This window comes from Amphiprion ocellaris, chromosome 10 (assembly GCF_022539595.1).
Source record: "Amphiprion ocellaris isolate individual 3 ecotype Okinawa chromosome 10, ASM2253959v1, whole genome shotgun sequence".
Taxonomy (NCBI): Eukaryota; Metazoa; Chordata; class Actinopteri; family Pomacentridae; genus Amphiprion; species Amphiprion ocellaris.
Window position 1 is genome coordinate 30,019,340 of NC_072775.1, and position 19,401 is coordinate 30,038,740.

The following is a 19,401-nucleotide window of genomic DNA, read 5'->3' on the forward strand; positions in this document are numbered from 1 at the left end:
TCTGTTGTGAAATAAACAAAATGGAGACGGAGCCAATTAAACTGTTAACACAGTATGTTTTCTCACTCAGTTACTGAGAGAAACATGCAAAACGTGACAGTTGTCAGTGTTGATTACTGAGGTGAGAATTAACAACGTGGGGAGGGAGACAATAGTTGGCAGCGTTTGGGCTTCTTGGTGGATGAACATATGAAAAACATGGAATACAATGTGAGAGCTGATGTGTTGTTGTCTCGACTGCGGAAACAGAAACACATCAGGTGTACTTGCTTTGAATGTGTGAAAATGGCAAAACAAGAAAATATAAAGCAAAGTATTCATGGGTTACAATACTCTTGGAAAAACAGTGAATTAAGGGTTTTCAGCATATTCACATACAATTTTATGCAATACACAGATTCAGAATGGGAATTGTTGTGAAGCAAAACAATGAATTACAGCAAATAGAAGCAGCTGCTGTTGCAACGAGATTACTGGTTTACTGGAGAGTCAAATATGGAAATAAATGTGTTTTTTTCTGGCATCACATACAGCAATTTCACAACAAATATAGCAATCTGAGGTTGTGAAATGAAAAATACTAACAGGAACTTCTATCTGTTGGTAACTTTCTCTGCAGTCAATCAGTCATGACTTTATATGCTTCCCTTGAGTTATTTCTGTTTAACTGAGACAAAGTAATAATGTATTTTTCAATCAGAGCAAAGCTGCCTTTTGTAGACTGTAAATCAATCACTCTTATAATAACAAACTCTAATCTAATGCTATGAAAGGGGTTCTACTAGTGCCTTAAATATGTTGCCAAATAATCCGTCTTATCCAAATTCAACATTCTTCCTCTGCTTTCTTTTATTGCTTGTCTAATTCATCTGATTCTTTTTTTTTTTTTTTGCTCATGTCAGAAATGAATCCTTTGCTGTAAATGATCCTCTAAGAACACTTCAGTGATTTATTAACATGAAGCATATTTGATCCACCAAACTGAATTTTAGGTGCTCCGGCTGGTTGGGTGTCCAGCCTGAGTTGCTATGGTGATGCAGATTTCCATTCATGTGAAAACGGTGCAGAGTCCAAGTGGTTCTATGAAAATAAAAGCTGCTTACTGTAAGGACATCCATAGGTCTCCAGCCGGAGTCCAATACGCCCACTGGGGTTCCAGTCCAGAGGAATCAGGCGGAGGAAGCGAGCGATTGCCGGCTGCTGCAGTTTGTGTTGAACCACACTGTCTGCATTACTGTTACCTGGAAAAGACTGAAAGTACACAAACACCATGAAAACACACGAACATGCTGCATTTCTTTTACACGAAAAGGACCATTAAACATGTATTGAGCTCATTTATTTTTCAATTTATAGATTCATTCCCACCACTGTACTTTCTTTTTACTGCACCTTCACATCATTGACTGACTACTCTTCTGTAGCAAACATGACATGCATCATTTTCAGTATATTTGCACTTATCACCACCAAAGGACAACAGAATACAGTAATACGGTTGTATAAATGCAATGAATATCTATAATTTTAAGAAGACTAAGAATCTGTAGTGACCATTGCAGTACTGTGGCATAATAAGTTTGGGGAGCTAATATACTCTCAATGACAAACAATGTTGAGTAGATGTACAGTCGTGAACAAAAGTTTAGACACACTTGTAAAGATCATGTATATCATGACAGTCTTGAGTTTATAATGGCTCCTATAATTGAATTTTCAATCTATGGAATCACTGACACACATGCCTCTGTGTCACAAAAAAAAAAAAAAAACAGTCATGCATTTTATGTTTTTCATAGACATATTATAGGTCAATAATATACATACAGCAATGATAATATTTGGTTGTACATCGCTTGGCTGTTTCCACCTCAACCAGACAACTTAGGTAGCCTTCAAGTACTTTGCTGACTTCAATTTCAAGTCAATACTTCCCCTTTTCAGAGCTCCTCAGACTTTCCCAGTGTGGTGTTAATGGCTGAGTCTAATGAGTGGATCAAATGGGTCCTAATTAAAGTGGCTCAGAGGAGTCACCAGCTGTAGTCAATCGTAACCACTCACAAGAAGTTAAAAGGTCATGCCACTAAGAAAATTTGATTAACACAACTTCCTACATTACCAAAATTAATCATTTAAGTTGCTGTTCATAGTTGTATATTTTTGAACCAGCAGGGTTTTGTCATATTTAAAAAGAGGAGGGAAAAGGGAGAGAATTGTACAAAAAAAAAAAATCAGCTTCAGCAGCTCTAACACATTTCATTCATTATCATAAACACAGAAGTCGTGGTGTTGCTACAGGAAAAATCAATGGATTCAAACCACAAATGATAAACTTTCATGGCAATCCATCCAACAGTGCTTGAGATTTTTCAAAAAAGACCAAGTAGGTGGATACACAGAACAAGGATGTTCAGCATTTTACTGTGATATTGTTGTGGATTAACAAAATTTGGGGTACGAACACGAAACTGAGCCTCTTTCTGACTCTGGGCCGACGCCTGATGGATTGCTCTCTTTATCTCTTTCCATCTCTCCCATCAGGCGATCTATCATAATTACATCCCTCCCTTGAAGTTGACATGCAGGTTAACTGGCTCTCCCACTGCTGAAAAGAGCTTAGACACATAATTAACTTATTAATTCCTCTGAAATCAGGAGAGAGTGCAGTCTGATCTGCTCACACGATGGAGAGAGACGATGCTGTGTGACTGGTAGTGATGTATGTTGTCTGTATTTGAGTCTGGATTATGATCAAACTCACACAAATGGCAGAAAATACAACACAAAAACAAATTCTAACTGTGAAAGTGTGTATGTGCTGTGGATAATGGAATATACTGCACAGTTTGGGGTCATGAATTAGAATTCATGGGTGAGTTTTATTTTTGGACCAAGCAGCTGAACAGTTTTTCCTCTCAGCTGATGAACCAGAAATGATTTTGAGGACAGAACAGCATCTCATTTACCTTTTAGGAAGCTCGGTTCCGGCTGTATGTTCGACAGTGGTAAACAATTCCTGTGTTCTTCATGTTGATGTGAATGTGCATCCTATCCTGCACTCAAAATAGCTGACAGCCCCTTCATTTTTATGTATTTTTATCTATACAAAATATTTCAAATACGTGGCAGAACAAAGATAAACAGAACTGATGGTGATAGAGCTATATTTTCCTCTCTTCAAAGTGGAAAGCAGAGAAAGTGAGGTGGGAAGAAATACAGGAGAAAAGAGAGAAATCTTTGCTGGCCTTCAGCCCAGTAAGCTGAAAGCAGAAAACAGGTTGCGGTTGATCCAGCAGCTCCGCCATCAACTTTCTCCTCTGACAGACTCTCTAAGCCCGGCTGACAAAACTCGCACAACTTCAGAGCCACTTTGAGATGTGACTGGGATTGTGCGCAGTTTATGTAAAGCGTCAGATCAACATGTTTTTTAAGCTGACGATCCGTTCTCTGCTCTCTCAGAAAAGACCCTCAGTGCTGAGATTAGCTGGATTCCCTCCGCAAGAGGAAATTGCTTCGGCTCTGACTTCTAATCAAAAGCTCCTCTCTGCAGCGCTGTAACAAATGTGGCTTCACCCCGGATAAATGTCCACTCTCACAGTGGGCTACGATACGCTTTAAATATTTGTTGCACTATTTGGTATTAAAGCCACTGGAAACATATTTAGAACCGGCTCAGGAGTCATCACTGTTTTTCTTACTCCACAGAAAGACTCCAAACCACAGCGAGACAAATACAAGTCCAACATGGTACTTGTGCAAAGTTAAAACACTGAAGAGTTGTGCATTTATGAGAACATGAGGTGACGTCTCGCTGTCAATCTCACTGGTTTCTTCATGAACCAGCAACACAGACTTTCCAGATCTCAGTCACATCTATGTGAAACCACATCCTTCTTACATAACGCACACCTTCAACATGATTTATGCAAATGTAACCTTGTCAAAGTAGGTTTTTATTTACCCCAAAGGCTACAGCAAGTATCTTTATTTTTTATGCATAAACCAGAGAATACGCACATGGAATCACCTGGTGCAGCGTTTGTTCAGAACGCTTCCTGCTGAGAACTAAATGGGACGATTGATACCCCTCTCTAGTCTGTAAGCCAAGTACACTGTGAATACGGTAAATTTAAGTTCATTCAGCTGAGAGATGTTTAATAGCTTAGCTGAGTTAAAATAACTGAACTGGAGAAAAGAAATTCAAAAAGCTAAAGACAATAAATTGCGTCAATCAGTGAAGCCATTTTTTATTTAGTACAAAGACAATCTGTGACTCTGTTCCCAGTTACACTGAGATGAATGACTGGTGACTAAATTTAGTATCAACCTTTGTCATAGTTAGAATTTGTTTTGATTATAATGAAACGAAACAACTACAATTAAATTTAACAAAGACACACGGCAAGTTTCCGTCATGCCTATTTTCTCAAACTACAAAAAGTCTCTTTTAACTCTCTAACAATGCATTCTGGGAAGTCTGCTTATATGCCTTTATGGTTTTATTTAAGTTTTTATTTTGCTTTTAACTTTCTTTTAGGTCATTTAACCATATTCCTATCTCTTTATTACTGTGTTAGAATTATGTGTCATCTTATGCTTTTATCCGTCTCTAAATTCTAATGATTTCATGACTCGTCTGTTTTATTTTGCCACCTTGGAGACGTTGTGACCTGGATTTTGTCAAGTTCTCTATAAAAAAAGATTAGTACTGTTGTTGTTGTTATTGCTGTTGCTGTTGTTATTATTATTAGTAGTAGTAGAAGTAGTATTAGTAGTAGTAGTAGTCCTCAACATTTTAAGTCAAAATGGGTCACTATATGGACTGGTGCAATTAAGTTCTGAAGTCATATGAAAATAAAAGATTTGACATTTTAAGTTCAGTTAACTAGAAATTAGCAAAACTCATGTATTTACATCAAGTAAACTAGCCAATATGGGTTTGCTTAGCATAAAGATTGGAAGTAGAGGCTCAATCCAGAGATAACAAAATCCACTTTCCAACATCTCCAAATCTTACTGTTTAACCTGTTATACACTGTATTGTTTATTTAATCCAAGAACTAGTTAGTCTTGTAAAACAACAAATTGTAATCTTTAAACTTTAGTTTTTGCACAAAGTAAACAAGAAACAACTCTCCCGAGTAATAGAATATTTCTCTGAAGTCAAATAACCTGCAATCTTATCAATGACTAAAACAATGATGCAAACTAAATTCATTCTAAAGGCAATTTCTATCTCATCTGAAGATTATTACACCATTTGTTTGCTTTCCTGTCATTAATTGTGCATAAAAAGGTCAAACCATGAAAGGTAATCTTGAAAGACAAGTGACACTGGACATAAACAAAAGCACTGAAGCTTTGAATTGTAATCCCAAAAGACACGCTGGTGTTTTTCCTCTCTAAGTTTAGCTCTCGACTGCCCTGCATGGTCTCTGCCTCTTTGTCCCACTCTGCGTCCATCAACAGCAGCTTAAGTGTTTTGGCAACAGGTCGGCACAGTCAGCAGAGCTCTTTCTGTCGGTTCATCCATTATTAATGAAGAGTCAAAGGCTCCTGATGACTGTGATTATCTCTGCTGGATGGGCAGGATGAGCTGATCCCTGCAGACAAGCACTGCTAAACACCATATCCACAGTAAACATGACCGTGGTAGTCCAGGAAAATTAGCTGTAATCAACTGTGTTTATTGTTCCTTGATGCCCACAGTGCAGTTGTGTGGTGGTTTTCAAAGCAGCATTCAAGCACGAGCCTCAGTTCTGCTTGTTCTTTTGGTTTATTCTACTGACTTTGGTTGTGTCCTACAGTGAACAGGTTCAGGACTCACCCCGATGCTGTCCTCCTGTCTGTACTGCTTCCAGTTGTGTCCAGTGTCGCTGAACATCAGCAGGTAGTACGTCAACCAATCAGAGCTGCCGTAACGACCCTGTGTGGCGACGGCGGTGATCTTGGTCCGTTCGCCCAAGTCGACCTCCAACCATTGATATCTGTCTGAGACGAGAGGAGACCAACCTCCGGCTCCTGCAGAGAGGAAAATGAAAAAAGATTGATTTATTACATCTCAGCCTATACGAGCTAAAAGATGAGGTGAGCCTCCAAATCACCTGCGTGTGAGGAATGAATTGTTTGACCACTGAGCCACAATTTGTTGCTTAACATGCAGAATTAAACACATTTTTCTTCACACATGAAACTGCTTAAAACCCATTTGTCTACAGCTCCGTGGAAACACACAGCATTTAAAGCAGCCGAGGCACTCTAATTGCTGCTGTTTATTACCAATAGCCAGCTTGGACTCAGCACACGTTGGGATCCAAGGGTTCATTTGTCTTCATAAATCAAAAGAAGAGTGAAAACCTTTGCCAATTCTGAACAATTTTCCACTTTACAAGCCTGCAACTTCCACAACTTTTCATACATGTTTGTCATTTGTCTTAGGTTTGGTAAAATGCAGAGCTAAGTAGCAGATGTTCTGAATGACAGATTTCACACCTCCTCACTTTCTCTGCACACAAATGCACCGTATGTGACATTCAGTCTGTACCTGGATTGCATGACGAAGTGCAACGTGGACCCTCCTCGCCACACACAGAAAATATGTAAATCAGAGAAACATAATACATTTTGTTGCTGTTTATTAACACAAGAACATAAGAGCAGCTACACTAGCAACTCTGTGTGGTTGAGGGACAGTAGTTCTATGGCCTTCTAGTATCATGATGCAGATATGGTCACAGAGACTGTTAACATGCTGATGTTCACAGGGACAAGAATTGGAGGACAGTTGGGCTTAATACACCTTCTCTTTTACAAATTTCTGCTCCATATTCATCAATAATAAGGAATAAACTATCAAAGGCTTGATTAGCTCAGCTTACACATCAATGGTAAAATATGCATCCCATGTTTTATTTATTGTTTGATAACCCTACTCTAATCACAGTAACAGGGTTGTTAAGTCATGCTTATGTTAACTTTTTCTCAGGAGTAGAAGCTAGATATGTAGCTAGCTGTTACTGCTGACCAAGAGGACAAACTGATGGAAAAAGTAAAGAAAAGAGTGAAAAGAATTAGTCTTTTCCTGATAATATGAGGTAAGGCTGACAATGTTATGAAGATATGAAAAATAGAAGAGAGGATATAGCTTTGCTCTACCCATTTTTTAGGAAAACTGTTTGATGCAAATTCCAGAGTATCATGTGATTCACTGTTTTCTTCTTCTACCAGCTGAAAAGGTTTTGCTAACAGGGTTGTTGTGGGTCACAGAAATATATTCAAACATTCTTCTCTCAGTTTTTTTTTTTTTTTTCAGATTTGGTCTCAGGACAAGTAAATGTATACAACAACTGCATGTTTTAGTATTTTGTACATGGATTATTTGAAATTTGATGTGTGGGTCCTCCAATTCTGGAATAGCCCACTTTATATTTCATTGTTGTAGCATACCAAGCACTGCTAAGCACAAAGCAGAGCTGCACAATAACAGGAATGCCATTAATTTTGTAGGTACTTGAACCTAAGTACTGCACAAAGACAAGTTTGACCTGATGATGGCAGTAGAGGAAAATTAGAGGACCACCAAAGGAGGATGTGAATTTATGAACAAAATTTAATGGCAATCCCTCCAGTAGTGGATGAATATTTTTTGTGTGAACCTAACCTTTGCACACCAGCCTCATCAGCCAACTTTTTCTGTACCGCACAGTTTTTAAAATTCCTTTGCTTGTCCAAATGCCCTTTGGCAACCAGAAGACAAACAACAAAAGCTGCACAAAAGGAAGCAGAAGAAGCATCTGGTGTTTTTCTTTTTCCATTTTATCTTCAATTACTGGAGCAATTTTTGCCCTCAGATGTGTCGACATCCTCAGAGCGAGGTCCAACGCTCACATCTCCTTTAACTTCACCGCTGAGGTGTTGAGCTTCCGACAAACAAGTCAACACGCACTGTTGTGTAGCCCATTACATCATTTCCCACAAGAAACATCATCGGTAGGAGGCTGTGGTGCCACGCATTGATTCGCTGCACAGACCACTTCACCAAATATAGCACTACTAAGAGGCTGTAGTGCGATCAATTGATTAGTTTTGCCTGATGTTTTCATCATTTACTATATAAAATGTCATCAGTAAGAGGTTGGAGTGCCAGGAATCGATTGGTTTTACAGTACCTGCACAGGATCCTTTCCTGTATTACATTTCACCAATAAAGAGCATATTGATTGGTCGTATTCTGGGTCAATAGTGTGAGTAAAATCATAAGAGGGTTTGCCAAAACAAATTCAGGTTTGTGGAAAGGTTGGTTTGTACTGACTTGTTGCAGATTATGCTGATAGCGACGTGTCTTATCCCAAAACACTGTCGATAAAGGAGGTGGTGAAAGCTATTCATTACCCATAAACAAGCTCTTTGTCATTAAATTTGTCTTTATTTTCAGGTACAGAACAGTAATAAGAGAAAGAAGAGGCAGGAATCTTTGTGTGTGCGTGGTTGTGTGTGTAGGAAAGTGCTTTGTCAGGCCAAAGCGATGCCTCAGAGCTCAAGCACCAGATGGACGGTTTTGAAGGAGGAGGCTGCTGACCAGAGTCCCACTGAGCTGCACACACATGGGCAGTTTCTATCACTTCTGAGGACTTTACACTGACTTACATTCATTTCCTGATGCATAACTACAAGCCTACCTTTAACTACTGCTCTCCCAATCTTTGCCCTAAACTTATACCAAGTTTTCATGCTAAAATTATTGCTTTGCTTCTGATTTTGGTCTCCAAAAGGGATGTCAGTCTCCACAATGTGAGTGGGCAAACCGAGCAAGAGATTGGACTGGACATGCTTAAACATACACCACCAATAATACAAAAAAAGAGTGAGTAGGAGATGCTGCACATTCGGAGTCCAGAAGCTCCCGAAAAGCATAAAAATATCACCAGGCTGCTGTCTGTTCTTTGTTGCAGCAGCAGGGCGCCAACATTTTAAAACAAAGCTCCAAACAGAATTCATGTGAAGCCTCCAGGGGACAGTGCTGGGTTATTTTGGTGGAGGGGCAAAAATCAGAGCGGCAGGCCACGTGTTACCCTTGGGTTTAGACAGCCTGTTTGCCACACAAAGCCTCATTTTTGTGTCATTTGTTTGGTACAGCAGTCGGTCAAGCAGCTAATGTCAGACGAGCCCAACAAGCAGCCACCACCTGAAAATGTAGCAGCTTTTTGAGAGAACGGCTGAACGTAGAGCTGCTGTTAAATTCACTTTCAAGCTTCCAGTTCAACTCGATTTCTCTGCATCAGTGCTGATACCAAAGCAGTCTGCTAGTTAATCTCAACTTTACCCCAATTACTCTGCAAAATTTTCTAGCAAAGTATCTTGGTACGACACCTGACCGTATTGAAGGACATGCAGTCACAAACCAATCAGCAGAGGCGGAAGTCTGAGGGAAGCAAAAATCATGTTGTCAGTCTGAGGTGACTAAAACTCTCCACTCTTCAGCCTTGACATTTTATCATGAAAACCCCGAACAGAACTGATGACAAGCTCGCAAACACAGTTCTAACAACTGTTATAGAACTACTTTGTTCTTTTACTCAAGTGAAAAGTTGCAGAACCATTGAGTACCGTCACAGTAAAAATCCTGCAAACTCACTTCCAGAAGTGAAAGCACTTATTATGGAGAATGATTTATTCAAAATAAAGTATACTAGTAGACAACTGGATCACAGCTACTGATGCATCAATGTGTTCATCACTTTCCTGCTGCAGATAGTAAAAAAAAAGGGGGGGTGGGGATTTAAGACTGTTGCTTAGTAAAAGGTAAAAAAAAAAAAAAAACAACTTCACAAAAGGCAGAAGATAGAAATACTCAAGTAAAAAAACAAGTATCTCCAAAAATCATCTGCATATGCTATGTTTTATGTGCAAAAAGACACATCCTGAGTGAAATAAACAGTCAGTGCCATAGCTTAAACTGCAACATTACTTACTTAAAAACACAGATTTTCTAATATAATGAACCTGAGGAAGTAATCCCAACTAGTTGCAGGATGGGACTTTCTGTAGCATTGTTCTTCATTGGGAGCAGAGTGGTAGGAACTGTAGGTTCTGCACATTTTAGAGGAAGTAACTGCAGAGTTACTTCTAAGGCATTTTAAGGCAGGAAGGGATTCTTTTCATATGACAAAATGTCTAAAAATGCAATTTTGATACACATACCCTGAGTTTTTAAGGTTTTAATTCATGACCAATGACGGACTTTAAGTAGAATGTGAATATGTTCCACCTTTGGCATCCCAAATTCCCACAGTAAATACCATAAAATAGCCATAAATCATCTCTAAGTCCACAATGCACAATTACACTGGATGGATAAACTTTCACAGCCCACCAGTTCCCCTGCAGGAGTCAAGAGCTGTTCCATTGTCTCGCAACCAGGACAGAATTTGCATTCATCAAGCGACTGGTGCTTCCTTCCCAGCACCCTGGCATTGCTCAGCTTTTCCAGGACACTGAGCAGTGTCATTCCTCAATAACTGGAGCTTCACAGACCCAGATCCCCACAAGACAAACGCCATGTAACTGCAGTGCTTCTGAGTCAAGCACATGCCAGTCACCTTTGTTCTGCTATGTTTCCTGAGGATCTGATTTTGAAGACTAAATGTCAAAGAAAAGATAATAAAAATCGGGAGGAGAAAATCTATATTTTCACAAAGTCTTAGGAAGCAGAGTCTGGTGTTACACCACTATACCAAACGGTCATCTTTGTTGCCAAAAGACCTGCATTTATCATCTTGAAATGGATATATAGTGTGTGTTATTTTAGTTTTTTGTCAGTTCTGTAGGGGTGGTGCAATGGGAAGATGCAAAGTTTCTGCATTTCCTTCACTTTGTTAACGATCTAAAAGAACTCCTGGCGGCGTGCCGAGCAGAAAAGCTCGCGGTGAAAATAAATCAGTGTCGGTCTGGTGGCTGGTGGAGGCCAATCTTTAAAGAGCTAAAGGCCAAAGCTAATAAGCACTTGACTAACAGACGTGTCCAGTGACAGCAGAACAGAAAAGAGCAGACACTCTGACCTTTACTCGTGACGATTAGACTGAAAGAGATCAGAAGCAAATGACTCAGAGGCTAAGAGGCATTACAAAAATTTACTGTGTCCACCCTGTCACATATAATTGAAACAGAGGTGAACTTTATGGCTGACGGTCCGAACACTTTCTGTCACGGCTTTCACTTTAAATCAAAGTCATCTCCATGGTTTCTGTCAACCAACCAGCTCTAGCCAGCCACTGAGAAATACAGTTACAGTTAACGACAGTCGGAGGAGCGACATCACTGATCTGTCAGCCACAAAGCTGCCGTGATCTGCTGGCTGAACATTGAGACAGCTGCCAGTGGCAAAGTAAAACTAATTACAGCATTTCTGCCACAAAATAAAAGAATATTTTCGCTGCTTTCATTTTTCAAGGCTACAGGCTATAGTTGTGTAAAAAGAGATACATCCACAGCAGTTTTTGCTTGGATTGGTTTTGAAATTATTGATGAAATCTTATAAACAGTTTTTTGTTGCAGATTTGACTTCACCACTCTCTAAAACTCCAGGCAGTTTGCTTCTGTCACATTTTTTCTCACTGTGGACTCATTTCTCACTGCAGTATAAAGTCCTGCACCTCTATTCAGATTCAGAAAACTTTATTTGTCCCCAGGGGGCAATTAAAAAATTATATAGAAACAGAACAACTATGTCTAAAAGTAGAGAGCACTCAAACAAGTCTTTTCTGCAAAAACAAAGTGACAAAAAATGAGAAAAAATTTGTTTTTTTTTTACAAATATAAAAAACTGTCATCAACATGTACAACAGTTTTCCAAGTACCTGCCAGTGTTACCAATATTAGTTTTTAAAAATGGTATCTCTGCATTCTATAGATATTTCGCTACTTCCATTTATAATTTGTTTCCATACTTCTCCATCCAGTTCAGCTAAATATGTCCCTGAACATTTGTCATGTGATTGATGGTCACAGCTGAGTCACTAATAGCTTCACAGTTGTGCCAAAAAGCATAGAATATTAATTTTTTACAAAATCGAATTAGGGCAAACCTTTTTCATTGTCAGAAATTCACTCACACATGTAGAATAAAGTGATTTTGATGAAACATCATGACAGTAATCTTAAATTTGGTCAGGTTTACTCAAGCAACAACATGTCACACACAATACATTCAAGGGCTGTGAGAAAGTAGTTTTACATTTTTTCAGCTCTCATCTTACCAATACAGCATTTTTTTGCAAGCATAATGCTCTTCTAAAAGCTATATAATAAATAATAGTGTCCCTTAAGGTTCAATTTTAGTTCCTACATTTTTTAACCTACTATGGTACCACTTGGAAACATTAGAAAAAAGCACTGCATCAATATCCATTGCTACGCTGATGACACACAGCTATACATCACTGTGTCTCCTGATGACTCAGGATTAATCTATGATATTTCAAACAGTATTTTAGATATCAAACTGAAGTTTTCGTTATTGGTACTGAACGAAAAGAGGGAAATGTGAAAATGCAAGAACTGACTTTCAATCAATGTCAACAAGTGGAAAACCGCAGTCACCTTTGACCAGATCTCAGTTTTCAGCCTCAAATTAGCAGCTCAGCAATTCATTATCAAAGAATGCAATTTATCATTTGAAAAACATTAAAGTTTCTCCCTCTGAAGCTAATAGAGAGAGACCACTGCATGCATTTATTCATGCATAATTCACTATCTGTTTTACGTGGTCTACCCAACAACAATATATCTGAATGACAGCTGCTTTTAAACTCAGCTGCACATGTGTTGACTAGAAGGAGAGCTGATATTATGTCAGTTTTAAAGTTTCTGTCTGCCTCTTTCTGTCTGTTTGGAATTGATTTTAAGATCCCTTTATTGGTTTATAAAACTCGTAATGGACTTGGTCTTACCTATCGATTGGACTTGCTTTTACCCTATATAACTTCTTAAACCTTCAAGTCCACTGCTGGTCACCTTTTAATTAAATCTAAATGCAGAACAAAAACCCCGCAGTGAGGCAGCTTTTTGTTATTATGGTCTCTGGGACAGCCTTTCTGAAGACCTGAGGGCAGCAGAGAATGTTGATTTTACAAAGTAACTTCAAGACCTTCTGTTTTAGTCTGGCTTTTGATGGACTACTTACCTATTTATTTATAAAATTCACTCTGTTAAATGTGTTTTAACACTGCAGGTATCTGTTATTTTCTTTTTTTGCTTATCTTGCATTTGCTGTTATGGAAGGATTAAATCTGACACTGATCCATGAATCAGTTCTTACTGCAGGAAAAATTGTGATACAGGCATACAAATCCAACTGAAGAGCAACTTTATGCACATTGACTGTCATGTGTGTGGAGAAGGTGATGCAGTTGTGTGGAATGGTATAGGAGATAGTGAGTGCAGGTGTTTTTACAGGAACAAGACTTTTTGTTTAAGTTTTTCAAACATTTTGTCCACCCTAGGGTGCAAAAATATGACATATTTGAATATAATGCAGTTTGATACATCACCATGACTCACTATTACCTCAATTATCAGAAAATAGAGTATTGTTTTTCTGACAGCATCTAGAAAATAATGCTCCATTAAAGTAGAATGCATGACAGAGCTGGTGTATTGGATTGTAGAGGTGTTCCTGATAAAATATTTTAATTGCATGCTTCACTAACCTAATGTTCACTGAACAAAAGACTCTCCAGGCCATGCTCGCAATTAATTGGACTGCTTTAACAGGAATTGTACAAATTGAGCACTATCGCTATTTCCCTTAATTGGTACCAAATTATAAAGAAAATTGGATTCCATGAAATTCCCTTTTTTTGACCTAATGTACTGCCATTTTAACTTGAAAGTCTCAATATGATTATATTTATGATTATGTAAGACTGAGGGCAAATTGTGTTCCATAAAACAAAATCTAAACTGAGCTAATCCACTTCACCTGTAAGGACTGACAGCTGAAACCAACTCAATTTGTCTCCATGTTGTTATTAGAGCAGTGCAGGTAGTGTGGTGAAGAGGAAAGCCGGTCAGAGCCGCCCAGCTCTCCTTCTGTTTTACTGCTGAAGGGAGACGAAGCCTGACGTGGACAGCAGCACCGCTGTAAGAAGCAGATGGATGGATAAGTAAAGAAAAGGCTGCTGTATCATTAATAATGCACTGATATTCCACCTGACAGGTACAGATGACAGACTGGAGCATACAAAGAGAGAGACACACGAGTAAAAGGAATAGTGAAGCTGAAAGGAAAAGGCCAAAGAGAGATGGTGGAAAAGTGAACAGACGGGTAGCTGAAAGGAAAAGACGGGCCTCGAGTGAGAGCTCAACATTTACATGAGAATGGTGAGCTTGGTACGGTAATTTCAGCAGCCTGAAAACATGTCAGACGGACAGAGTGCCTGCTGGGAAACATCAGATGTCTCCCATGTACACCGATCAGCCACAACATTATGACAACTGACAGGTGAAGAGAACAACGTCGATCATATAGGTACTATGTGGTGTTCTGCTGGAAAACCTTGGATTTTGGCATCAGTGTTGATGAGACTTAGACACCCAAAGAAACATTGTCCCAGAACAAACAAAATCTGTCATGGAAATGGAAATCCTAAATGTCACTCACTTACCTGCGCAGGAAAACGCACCCCATCACATCGCAAAAACATAAAATAATCAGGAACATCTTGGGGAACATGACAATCGCCCAAGATATTGATTTGCTGTCCAAACTTCCAAGACCCCATTCTGATAAATCATCAACATAATGCAGTGGAACAAGCCTGATTCCCCAGAGGCCCCTCTGCACAACCCAGAGCAACCAAAGGATCCTCTGCCAACGTCCTGGTGCCAGACCCCATAAGACTCCTTGAGAGGTCCTCTGGTGAAGGAGCAATGGTTCAGAGCATTTTTGATGACATAAGGGGGATCAACACAATATTAGGTGTCGTGACTCAGTCTGCCTCCTAAAATGATGATCAGGCAGCTTTGTTAAACATGTAGTCAAAAATCAATTCTGGATCAAAAGTTTTCAAGAAAGAGTCTTCAAGCAGTCTTTAAAGTTTGATGCAAATAATGTTTATTCAATACAGGGCTGTAAGAACAAACATGAGCAAAATCTCAAGATTTTACCTGACTACACAAAGCGTTACATCGTCTATGCAAACTTCTTCTAAACACTCCTCTTCCGTTCAGGAAAGCCACAATACATCGTCTTAAGGCCCAATCAGGATGTCTATGAAGTAGTTGCATCAAAAGTTTAACCACTTCTTATTTATTTCGGATGGTTCGCATTGACCTTGGTTTCAACTCATAAGTGCAGACAAAGAGAGAGCCTTTGCACTTTCGGCCTATGCCTTATATGGGTTCTAGTGATGTGTCATGTGCAAAAGATGTGGCTCTAAGAGCCGATGCTTTGTAGTGAATCAGAAGAGACAACTCCTATCGAGTGAGGGCCAACTCCCAAATTTTTAATGGAGTATGGAGTTTAAAACTGTCCTCACAGAAACCACATTGCTGGATCCTGGGTTTAAGAAGCTCGCCTTCAGTGACAACAGAGCTATTGACGAGGCACTTCAGAGAATAAGTGAAGCAGCAGCAAAATGTCCCCCAGCAGCCAGAAACCTCCACAATTAGAGGACCAAGTGGAGGAGGACCAACAAACTTTTGCTATGCGGAGGCTCTTTGATGAAAGAACCACAGGAGATGCTGCAAGGAGAAATCCTACAGCTGATGCTGTAATGGAGGTGAGATCGCATCTTGAGGAGCCCATCATCTAACGAGCAGATGACCCACTAAGCTGCTGGCAGGCCGAGACCTCAGTCTTCCCCACCTGGTGAAGGTGATGGAGGGGAGACTGTACTATGGCAATTTCTGTTCCATCTGAGAGAATCTTCTCAAAAACAGGGCAGATACTCACCGTAAGAAGAAATTGTATCAGCCCATCCAACCTCAGGTGTCTAATTTTTCTGAATGCCAACCTGCACTGAGGACATTTATGCTGTTTGGTGCTGTTTCTGCTCTGGTTCTGTTCTGGAGGTTTGTGTGCTGTGTTTTGTTCATTTGTGTTCTGTGCAAAAAAAGTTTGATTAAAATATTAAAGAAAGGTAAGAATGTCTGCTTTTGTAACAGAACAAATGCACAGCATTTGGCAGTTATGAGGCTTCTCATAAAAACACTGAATGCAAAAGGGTTAATCAATGTACAAATCATTCATATTTGCTAGGTTAGGCTAAAATATGAGGCTACAAATAATACTAAATTAGGAGCCGTTTGGGAGCCGAAAGAGCCGGCTCTTCTTTGGAAGCTGTTCTTCCTAATCACTAATGGGTTCCATAGGCTTCTGTTGGGTTGCAGTTTTCACAGGATTATTTGGTGTGTACATAAATTTGGTTGCCAGGTTTGGTTTCCTAGTCTCATCATTGTTTGTACTAAAACCTGATTTAAACATCCTATTCACCTAGTTTTAACATTTGTTCAATATTAAAATGCCACAACATAGGCAGGTGGTTATAATGTTACACCTGACTGGTGTATATATACAGGAAAAGTACAACACGTTGCCGTCAAGCTTTACATGTAACATTGGAACTTTGAACACACACATGGACGTAAATCAGTCCTTGATTGGTCGGCTGGCTGTGCACACAACCACAGAAAGGTTCCAATTAAAGTTAAATTGCACTTTTAAATCAAATTCATTTAGAAAGTGATTACAGTGGCACAATTATTCTTTTTAAAGTCTGTCTCCAGCATAATTGCGGCAGCATGACTGATAATTGTTGGTGTTGCCCGAGAAAAGAAAACGTTTAAAGACGCAGATTGCTATTAACATTTGGCAAGAAGACGTAGCCGGTTAAATTAGTTCTCACTGATGAAAATGTGACTGCAGATGGAGGGAAACAAATGACTGCAACATAAAACAGGCTGTGCAGAAGAAAAGGGGGGCAATTTAAAAGGACTTTAAAAGGACTCACTTGAAACAAACGAAGACAGACAAAAGAGGAGGGGGAGTAGTAACGAAGTATGAAAAGTGGCTGGGGGAGAAGTGAGAGATGAACGGTAAGAATAGCAAATCAAAATGAAGAGGGATCTTAAGCAGAGAGGTGTGGAGCCCAAAATAAGGAGTGATTCATCCTGCAGGCTCTTGGTAAGAAAGACATTCATCTCCAATCAGCTTCTTGCCAGAGCGTTTCAGCCATTTCTGGGCCCTGATGCAAAAAATTGATGCGACTGCACAAAATACTGTGCCACATTTCAAAAGAATCTGCAATGTATTAAAGGGAATGTGTCAGTTTCTCTGTGTATGCTTTACGCCACATACAGGCACATTCATCACTGCTGAGAGGAGGTTAGTGTGATAAAACTGCGACAGTTTGTGGTCATTTTAGCTGCAGCTTTTGCCGTCCAGCTCACTCAAAGTCTCAACAAAGTCCAGCAAACTTTGACAAAGAAGCTGTTGTGTTTCTATTAGAGGACGTTATTGGAGTCAAATGAAGGAAACAGCAACTCTGGTTTAAAATAAGCAGCAGGAATAAGGACAATGATAGTTGGGTATGTGCGCGAAAGCAGGGCATCTGAACATCTGGTTTTCTGGAAATTTGAAACTACAAACCTGGTGTCCTGATGTTTGAGGGTTGAAATTTGGTGCCATAAGTAACTACCTGGTGTTTTTCCATTGCATTAAAGAGTCGTGTCTTATGTTCTTGAAATGTGTAGAAGTCAAAAGTTTTGCTTCAGATTAGTGACCAAGATCAAACAGCTGCTTTTTGACTTAGGACTTGTAGATATACCATGTCCAGGAGGTCTGCTGATCTTTCCACAGAAACAGAAAAATAATTTGTGCAAATAAGTATTTTCTAAGCCAAATTTTGATTTCTTCATCAATGCTAGTGTGGCAGCTGAAACTATTTTGTAAGTACACTCGGACGTATGTCGCCTTGGATAAAAGCGTCTGCCAAGTAAAACTGTAGTAGTATGTAGTAGTATTTGGAAGTCGTTCTAACTTGGAAATTCTTGTGGAAAATGCTTTCCACTGGAAGCATGTTGAAATAGGTTATATACATTTATTATTTGCTTTTCTTTAAGAAGTTAAAATAATATGTTAAGATCCTGACAAAATATCCATCTAGTGTCAAAATAAAACTCTTTTGGATGAGAGTTGTCGTGATTTTTATTGTTGCTGGATGTGATTTTCCACTCAAGATGTTGCAGAAAAACTCAGGAGTCCCTCTGGACATTCCTCTCACAACTTTCTTGGTTCGCAATTGGAAGACCAACGCTTTTCAACCATTTTGAGGATGACTGAGCATTGTCATGATTGGGTCAAGGGAAATCCAACCAAGTCTATTTCACTCTCCTCTGTGTGAGTGATTGTTGTATAAGTTTTACTACTTATTCTGTGGAATGAGAAATGAGCCGCTCAACAGAGCAGAGAGTAGAGACACAACAGACAGAGGCAAAATTACCACTAAGAACCAGATTTAAAGTGAAATTATTAGTCAGCAGGACATGATTTATTTCATTTTACCTCATTTTAGCACTCTTACTGCAATTCTCTGGGGGTTACAACCCAATGATTTCCAATGGCTATAGAGTTTACAGCACAGCTAGGTGCTTTTCCTAATGCATTTTGCATAATTGATTAAATTCTTCTCTTTGAACTGGTAAATGATTGGTACTAAATAAACAGAGTCATTGACCTTAAGGGGGAGAATATTGAATATAATCAGCTACAACTTCTTAAAGTCCCTCTGCAGTTGTTGATTAAACCCCTAAAAATGAATCTCTGTGAATCAAAGTGACACATATACAAGTTGTTTCCACAAAAACAATCCTTGCCTGTCTTAAAATGGCTTAAATGTAACTGTGTGTTTACTCTGGAGTGCATAGATCTACGTAGTCCTGAACTGGAAATTGTTTCTGAAGAAGAATAATGATGTAGAAAGCTCCGCCCTGCAAGCTGAATGTTTGGTTTCTTAGGCTTATTACAGACAGACCCTGACAGTCTGAATTAATGTTTTTGAGTCTTTCATTGATATGTTGCAGTTTAAGGTGGAAATACTCAGCCATGGTGTTGACTGGTTATTTTGCCAATGATTTATCATCTGAAATATAAAAAACAAACACACATATCGATATTATAACCAAGTTAAAAAAAAAATCACTTAATTTTCACCAGAGGGGGCCTGAATCCTTTAGCACCAATTGTTTCCATGCTGGTTAATGTCAGTCATCAATAGATTCATCACTTCATTGTATACAAGGCTTTACTATGAACTAAAAAGATAACATTTTGATTCCCAAAATCCATATTTAATATGACATGCATTTATTTTGTCAGTGGTATTACAGGGCTCTGATAATCTG

General features: G+C 39.1%; 1 protein-coding gene across 1 annotated transcript in view; it reads right to left on the reverse strand.

The window, feature by feature from the left end:
* Nucleotides 1-19,401, reverse strand: part of LOC111562872 (contactin-associated protein-like 4) — a 165,124-nt gene that overhangs the window by 107,522 nt on the left and 38,201 nt on the right. The window contains exons 3-4 of the mRNA XM_055014594.1: nt 5,828-6,021; nt 1,104-1,251 (exon numbers count right to left, since the gene is read on the reverse strand). Of these exons, the coding sequence (XP_054870569.1) occupies nt 1,104-1,251; nt 5,828-6,021 (342 nt within the window). The remainder of the gene's footprint in view (nt 1-1,103; nt 1,252-5,827; nt 6,022-19,401) is intronic.